General features: G+C 43.4%; 2 protein-coding genes across 2 annotated transcripts in view; both read right to left on the bottom strand.

Moving 5' to 3' along the window:
* Positions 1-1,943: 1,943 nt before the first annotated feature.
* Positions 1,944-4,971, bottom strand: TCF24 (transcription factor 24). Its single transcript, XM_009885578.1, has 2 exons — positions 4,588-4,971; positions 1,944-2,057 (listed from the first exon to the last, which is right to left on the bottom strand). The coding sequence occupies exons 1-2, from the start codon at positions 4,969-4,971 to the stop codon at positions 1,944-1,946; spliced, it is 498 nt and encodes a 165-aa protein (XP_009883880.1).
* A 925-nt stretch (positions 4,972-5,896) lies between these two features.
* LOC104286932 overlaps positions 5,897-7,976 on the bottom strand; it is a 9,844-nt gene continuing 7,764 nt past the window's right edge. Inside the window, exons 3-4 of the mRNA XM_009885577.1 lie at positions 6,928-7,011; positions 5,897-5,973 (exon numbers count right to left, since the gene is read on the bottom strand). Coding sequence (XP_009883879.1) covers positions 5,897-5,973; positions 6,928-7,011 — 161 coding nt within the window. The remainder of the gene's footprint in view (positions 5,974-6,927; positions 7,012-7,976) is intronic.

Below are 7,976 nucleotides of genomic sequence, written 5' to 3'. Positions count from 1 at the left end.
GGGCCGGGGCCGGGGCCGGGGCCTGCCTTGGGGAACCGGCAGCCAACGCGCCGGTCTGTATTTGTGGGACAGTTTATGAGGTCGCGATTTCACTGAGAAAACTGAAGAATCTATTGCAGGTGGGTTAAGAACGTAAACAAGACTACCGGAGGTGGAAGCACATCCACTTGCTTTTTGGTGTGTCTTACATGCAGCAGTATTCTTAATAAAACACGGTGTTTTCAACCTTAAAATGCTTCTGTTCTCGCTGAATAGTCAGTCTTCCAGAAGTCAAAGCCATGGAAAATTCATCTTTTTGGTGTTGTCATTCTTTACACAACCACAATGAATACTTTGTCCTAAAGGTCTCTAAGGGAAAAAATGAGTGAGTGGCAGGGTATATGTTAAAAGAAAGCGGTGCATGGCCGGAGGGCACAGTATTGTAGTTACAGCTGTGTATGAGGGGAGAAAAGATCTGTATGCGACAGCTTTTGTGTAGGCCGGTTATTTGCATATGGCCGTGTGAAGTTTATCAGTCCCATCCCTCTGAAGGAACAGGTGTGATGACAATAACTGAGGTTTGGGAGGATCTTTAAGTTACTCTACGAAAAACAGTTCCTTTTGATGGCAATATGTGAACATTGTAGAATTTTAATCCTAAACACGTGCGTATTTCCAGTACCTAGATGGTTCGTCCAACTTTTTTCTAAACGACTCTTTCTTATGCCAGAGGCCTGCTGTTCTGTGACACTGCACACTCAGCTTGCAGTGACATCCGATGACGTGCTCAGCACCGCTGAAAGACATCACAAGTTTGACTCAAGATTGAAAGAAATAAGATTATTTTTCTTTTTTTTTATAAAGGTTGGTCTTGCTAGTATTTTTGTTTTCCTTTTTCCCGAATGTCATTTTAAAACTCAAACTATGAAGTCTTCAGAAAGAAATTACTGTAAATGCAGAATATTACTAATAGAAACTACCAATCCTGTACAGCGAGAAACTGATACAGAATTTGCAACTCAATAAATACACTGGATAATATTTAATAAAACATTTACCTCAGCAATAACAAACCCTATGAGAAGTACAGTGTCTTACAGAACAGATACATCAGATGGCGTTTGTGCATTTAGTTTCAGCTTTTCTTGCCTAAATATAGAAGCAGTTTAAGTGAAAAACGTGCGATAAACAAGCCAACTGTTTGGGCTCCTTTGCTTGAATGCACAAAGCCACTAAAAGAGACGATAAAGGAGCGTTGGCACCTGGAGCAGAGGAGTACCTGTGTAGGGGTAACAAACACGTTGTAAACCCCGTAACATGCAACACGGTTGTACGGATCAACACAAGGAATACCACATACAGAGTGGTTTGCGTTGGGGGTTCGTAGCGCTGTGTCTATGCAGGACAGATTTCGGCGTGTTTCCACTCGAGGTGAACATGCATCCGCATTTTTGGGAATAACAGCACACAGTGTAGATTACCCGAAGGATGAAGCCCTGATTTGGCGGCTGTGGTCAGTGGGATTTCTGCTGTGGGCTTCATACAGGCAAGAAAGCGCACAGGGTTGTTTTGATTGTGATTTTTAGACCTACCCTTTGCTTCTCACCCCAGCCTGTGCCGCACTGAACCCGGCCAGGGCTGCACCGCTCCATCTCCCCCAATCCCCCAGTGCATCGATTCACCGGGGAGGAGGTGACCTCTCCTGCTTGCAGCTCTGCCACTGATGCCGTCCCCCATCGTCTTCTCGTCCCACAGTTCAGACCCCAGCAATGTCCTCTATAATAGAAACTGAGCATGCGTCACATTAACTTAATGAGGTATTAATTACATTTAAGAATCAACACCTTCTCTTCTACAAACAGTATTTCAGGAATTATAGTTTGTCTGTAGATATTATTTTTTAACTTAAATATATATAAGGTGTAATAAATAACTTTTTTTTTTTTTTTAAGCGAGAAGGGAGATTAGATTTGTGAAGTTGTTGATGTTTCTCCTTGGTTTGCGCTATCTCCTTGTGCCGAGTGAGTCAGAAACTGTCCTGTAGCTCCAATGTACAGCCTGGAACGCATTGGCCACTTCTGCAAGAGAAGAGACAAGGAGAGCGCTGAGACACCCGACATCTTTGCAGTCTGAATGCAGCTCTCGGCAAAGCTCTACATGGTGTTGGAATGACAATACGAGAAAATAGGAAACTGTTGCTATCGCCACAAGTTCCCATTTTGTCATTTGTTGGAAAATGTCACTGGAAGCCAGGTAAGGAAACCTCAGCCTGGGTATCTCCTTTGGTAATTAATCATGAGGCACCGCTGCCAGCCCCCCCGAGACCTGACAGACAGGAGCAGGCCACGCTGAGCAGCCATTGTACCGCTGTCTGTACAGGAGATGCTCTGCTGGTAAAATAAAACAAGGCATTCCTCCTCTTTACAATGCCAGGGATACTGCGGGGACACACCAACGTCTGCAGAGATTGGCCCCTACAATACCAACCGCAGCTCCAGGGCTGCAAAAAAACGTGTGTTGGAGGGAATTTAATATATTTACTCCTTGGTGGTCTCCAGCACTGACAACTTCTTGTTCTTTGTCAGCTCCAGCGATTTCAGATGAGACAATTCATCTTTCCATTCATTGATTATTGGAATCATCAGATACATATCAGTGTAAAATATTTATTCTTAAGGCTGCCATTTCTTAACCCGACCAAATCAGTTACTGCCGACGGCCCTGCAGTGACTGCAGCTTGGGAGGAAGCACTCAGCTCCAGTTTGACGTGCTGAGTTCATCATTAGAGAGGTGGATGTTTGAAAAGACGACTTGTCATACACATCAGATGCAAAAACAGCTGAAACACAGACAGCGTGTTCCAAAAGAATACAACTTTTTTAAAGATACTTTTGGGAACAGGCTGGGTAACGAAAGCGAGCTCTAAAAACTAGAGGAGTTTGATAATGCAGTTAAATCTCAGCTCTTCTGTTTAAAGACATAAAGAAGCACCATATTCTCACTTGGAAAGACTGTACAATCTCATTCAGTATTTTTATTTCAAGTGCGATGTTATGAGTTCGTCACCAATAAGACATCTGAGTTTAGAGTCATTAACTGTATTTTTAGTTTGGTGTACTTGGCTATTTTACTCTCCTCACTATTTGTATTTATTGTACTTGATATACAAGCGTAGTTAAAGTCCTTATCTGTACTGACGTCCTGTATCCTGCACTTTGGGCGTTTCTGAAGCACGCACTGTGATTTATCTGTCACACTTTTGTTCTAGTGCCAACTCAAAAATTAATTTACTACCAGGGATATTAGAAAGATTGGTTAGACACATCGACTCTTTACAAAACTAAATACAGGTAAATGGCACATAATTAAGATTATTTAAAAAATAATTGCTAGACGAATCCAGTATTGCTGTATTCCAGTAGCCCGGGAAATGTGCATCTGGATCATTTAACTGCTGTAATAACTACGAAAAAGTATTTTTCTGCCAGTAATGTTTGGCAGCTGATAAAAAGTACCGCAAGAGACCTGTGTCCTTTCACTCTGACCAAGGGAACTAACAGAAGTTACTTCAGACTTATTTTGAAATACATCACAGTATTTTTTTTCTTAAATTATAGCATTCTTCTAATTGATATAAAGGTTCTGCATTATTAATGAGCCTGCTAATCATCTAAATGGCCTCAGAAGCCTACGTTCACATCACGCTTTTTACAGTGACCAACACTGTGACCAAGAAACTCTCTGTGAATTAGCCACTTTACAGGAACTAGAAATTACTTCACAAATTAATCTTAATTAAAATAATTCTGAATTCATCAGGCTCTTAATGAAAAAAAAAAAAAAAAAAAAAGAAAGAAAACACCCCAGACCTCTAACTCAGTCTCTGAGACCAGAGCCAAAGAAAATACCCCATGGTATTTGGCTCCCATCAGGCAGTGAGAACTTGAGAACCATTTCCAGCCCCAGGTCCCCTCCAAGAGCAGCTTCCCCCTTCCACGTCCCCTCTGCATCCCTGTGATTTATTTTTTTTTCCATGAAGGAAAGAGCAACAACAACGTACACCAACTAGCCGAAATGAACGAATCAGAAAAGCACTTTCATAGAAGGAATTAACACATGGCCAGTAATGAACGTCACCTCCCATACCCTGCCTGCCTCGGCAGGAGAACCAAAGCAGGCCCAGCCGTGGCTGGGGTTGCCGCTGTGGGACAGTGCATCACCTCAACCAACCACATCCATCTCCTACAGCCAGTTCTGATGGGTTTGGTGGGGGATCACCAAGGTTTTGACAGGGGGACTGAGGAGGTGCTGGTACTCCTCTGGTGCTGCCCTCTGCCTTCACTTCCAAGGGACCAAGTCCCACTAGGTTTGGACCTATGCTATATTTGATGTTTTTACGCAAAGTCCCTGAAGCTGGAGGGACAGAGCTCCAGAACATTTCCATCACGCCCCTGGCACCTAGATGCAACGGTTAGTCTAGGCAGTCTTTTCATGTATTAACTCTGGCAAGGTAAATAAGCTTGAAATCTTTAGTTTCATCTAAGCATCTTGAACACCTATTTACTGCTTCACTGAGAGAAGGTGGTAGCTGCTCCTCAGCCATCCTACCTTGACAGGGTGGAGGTATCCATCCCCTCGGAGGGTACCCAAGCCCTCTCCCGGTGACTCTTCCTCATCCTGAAGGCTGCGAGTGAGGTGCGCGATGTAGGTGGTGGCCAGGAGAAGCACATCCAGCTTGGAGAGCTTGGTGTCGGGCGGCACAGAGGGGAGAGTTTTCTGCAGCTCGAGGAAGGCATGGCGCAGGGTTTGAACCCGGCTGCGCTCTCGAGCGGCGTTAGCAGCGGCAGGTCTGCCCGGCGGTGCCCCAGCCCGCTGCCCGGCCACCGAGGGCGAGCAGGAATTGCTGCCGGCAGCAGAAGGCAGCAGGGAATCGGGCTCCGCGCCGGGGCCCGAGGTCTCCTCGCTGCTCTCAGCTAAGTGTCCACAGTCCATTGGTGACTTCCCCGGCAGGGAGGGACCTGCAACCAACAAGAGCATCTCTGAAGCCAGCCGCCACCGCACTGTGTCAAACCCAGCGCTTTCTAAAAACAGAGATTATCAGAAATGCAAGTGCTGCCCCTGCCAGGAAAAGCCAGGGTGCCGCTCGCAGAGCTTTTCTGCTCACTGCTTATAAATTTGATACCACACACAGAAGTTAAACTCTTCATAAAGATTAATTTCTTTGGGACAGTATTACACACAGAGCAATTTCTTTGAATCACTCGTAGCCCAAAGCTCACGCTCAGCAGCACTGCCACAGTAATTTCCATTTACAACCAAACTAAAAATTAGGCTAAATTTTTTTTTTTAAAAAAACCCCACATTATTTGCATAATTTGGAATGTGGGATTGTGTGTACATTTTCTATTTACCTGCCATCATTTTATTGATGGTCTTTTAAGAGAGCAGTGCTCCATGGATTACAGAAAGAAAAAGAGCATTTTCCAATGCAGCGGTGAATGGAGCCACAGAGCCCCGTACTGAGGTTTTGAAGGTCGAAGCTTGGTCCACTATTTTAAAGGATCAGGAACCGACTTCTGTCCTCCCACCCCTAATGCTACTCAGGAATTGCCCTGCTGACCCTGTAGCGCCTACATTTTCAAACGTAAAAAGCATCTTGTAAACCGGATTTTGGCCATTGGGGGGCAAAAGAACCCTTTGAAAACAAGAGCAAAAAAGCTCCTTTTGCACAAAGCTGAAAATCCTGAGGGACGGCAAGGTCTTTTCCCAACTTTCAGACGGTCAGTCAGCTCTGCCTGTTAATAAAACCCACGGTCCTTTAATGCATTCGGTTCCACAGTAAAAATGCAATTCGACCAATATTCCCCAAAGTGCAGTGCTTCTTAGCTAGAAGAATACCTGACCCTGTTGTCCTTGGTCAAGCAGCCCTTCTACGCCCCTCACACAGATCCCGGATCTCAGGCGTTGGGAGCGGCTGTTCCTGTGATGGCCCACCTGGACAACAAAGGCAAGAACAAGTTATTAAAACTTTTAATTGCATTCAAATACAGAGTCATTTAAGAAATGTAAATAAAACAAGCATTTGAGGTTTGCACATTTTTGTTGCTAGCTGGGTTTTACTGTTTGTTTTGGTTTTGTTTACCTTGTTCACCTCCTTCAAAACTAATGACTGAAGATCTACATTTACAAACATTTGGCTTTATTTTGCAAAGCATTTCAACCACACGCTGAAGTCCCACTGATGTCCCTCTGCAACTGCGGCTGATAATGGCAAAAAAAAAAACCCCAAGACAATGAAGGAAGTCACTGATTTATAGCAGAGAAGAGGAAAGGTTTCTAAACAATCTTTTTTTGCAATGCTCTAATTTGATGGTATTCAGAAGACATTATTATTTTCGATGGTTTATTTTGATTAATTTGCTGGTAATCTGATGGAGTTTTATGAGGTAATGTTCTCTTAAATAGTACAGTTTAGACTGAAATTATTTGTGAAATACTCTGTGTGTGTTGTAACAGGAAACCAAAGGAAAAAAATCTCATTATTCGTTTTTAATGTCATAATTATGATCTATATAAAATAAGACTCACATTAAGTCTACATGAGCTTGTCTTGAGTGAGTGCTGAAAAATGGTCCTTAAATTGGCTATTTCGTTTAATTTAAAATAAAACAAAGGTCCCATGTGCTTTTTTTCTTAGTATTTTCTCACTGTGTTTAGTCACAGTTGGATCTAGATAAATTTTAGTGGCCAAGAAAAATCTCTTCTATTGCCACTGCACAATCAATACAGTCATGAAATACGGCAGAGTCGTCTATCGTTTCAGGTTTATCAGCAGGATTCCTCATTTGCCATCCCATTGAAATCCCACTGAAACGAGAATTCTTCCCTGATTACTGGAAAAGTCCCCAATTACGCATGGATACAGACAGACTGGGTTAGTATAAATACCTGCCCATCCACGGAAGCACAGGACCGAAGCTGGTTTACACGCAGTTTTGATTTTGCCGTGCTGGCGGATAACCAAACCCAGCACTGGAATGATTTGAGTATATAGAAATGCACGTACCTAAAAACCTCATTGCCTTGGGCACCCCTTGAAGTAGAAGTTTCTGTTTGAGGAGCTTCACATCTACATGGGATTAAATCCTGGGCCTGCAGAAAGGAAAAAAAAAAAAAAAAAGGCAAAATTTCAGCTGTGGAGATGAGAGATTTCACTCTGAATTCGTTTCTTCACTATTAGATCTTCCCATCAAGTACATGCAGCGATACCCAACGGCCTGGGAAAGTCCACCACGCAGAAACAGAGGATCTACTGTAGGTATGTCCATGTGCGTAGCCGAAACGCGGTGGTTCCCAGGTGAGGATGGGGTTTGCCGTGCAGTGGGGATGTACGGGGTCACTTGTCACAGTGCTGCTCTGGGTGCTGTGCTCTCTGTAAAGCCAGGAGCCACCCAAACCGTGTGGTCCAAAAAACAGTTGCTGAAAACTAAAGTAAATCAAATGCCTCCGGGCAACAGGCAGTTTCCATGTCACCTCCTTTAAAATTTTACGAGAAAGAGTTTGGGGTTTTTTTTGTTTTTTTAACATAATTGTAAGACAATTAATTTAAGATAATTTTTTTTAAGATAATTTTTTGCTAACACCCACTGGCTGCGCAGAGAGACCTAGAAACAGGTGTGAAAGTCAAAGTACTTATATTATTTCTCCAGCATTTCTATTGCAGTGTTTCTAATGCAGGCAGACGCCTTTGTGTTTTTACATGACTTTACCAAAGACACAACCGGTTTGAAATCTAATTAGTTTATCAGAGAACGGCGTAGCAGTTATTTTAGTCCTATATTCCGTGTGAATGAAACGGGCAGCCTGCCCACACGGAGAAGGAAAATACAGAAAACGCCAGAGCCGAGTACGCAAACCGGGAAGAAATAGGTGGAAATCTCAGATAAAACTTGTTCGCAGCCTTTCCTCTCCCTAAAACTCGTTCCTTAGGGAGGGGG

The sequence above is a fragment of the Charadrius vociferus genome, unplaced genomic scaffold (genome assembly GCF_000708025.1).
Source record: "Charadrius vociferus isolate BGI_N301 unplaced genomic scaffold, ASM70802v2 scaffold835, whole genome shotgun sequence".
Taxonomy (NCBI): Eukaryota; Metazoa; Chordata; class Aves; order Charadriiformes; family Charadriidae; genus Charadrius; species Charadrius vociferus.
Note: the sequence above shows the minus strand (reverse complement) of the source record. Positions and strands in the feature narration are given on the sequence as shown.

What these genes read in the sequence shown, in the direction of transcription:
- TCF24 (XM_009885578.1), bottom strand. Translation starts at nt 4,971, where the DNA reads ATGGACTGTGGACACTTAGCTGAGAGCAGCGAGGAGACCTCGGGCCCC. An exon ending in GATACCTCCACCCTGTCAAG is followed by an intron (nt 2,058 to 4,587) that starts GTAGGATGGCTG and finishes CTTCTCTTGCAG; the next exon opens with AAGTGGCCAATGCGTTCCAG.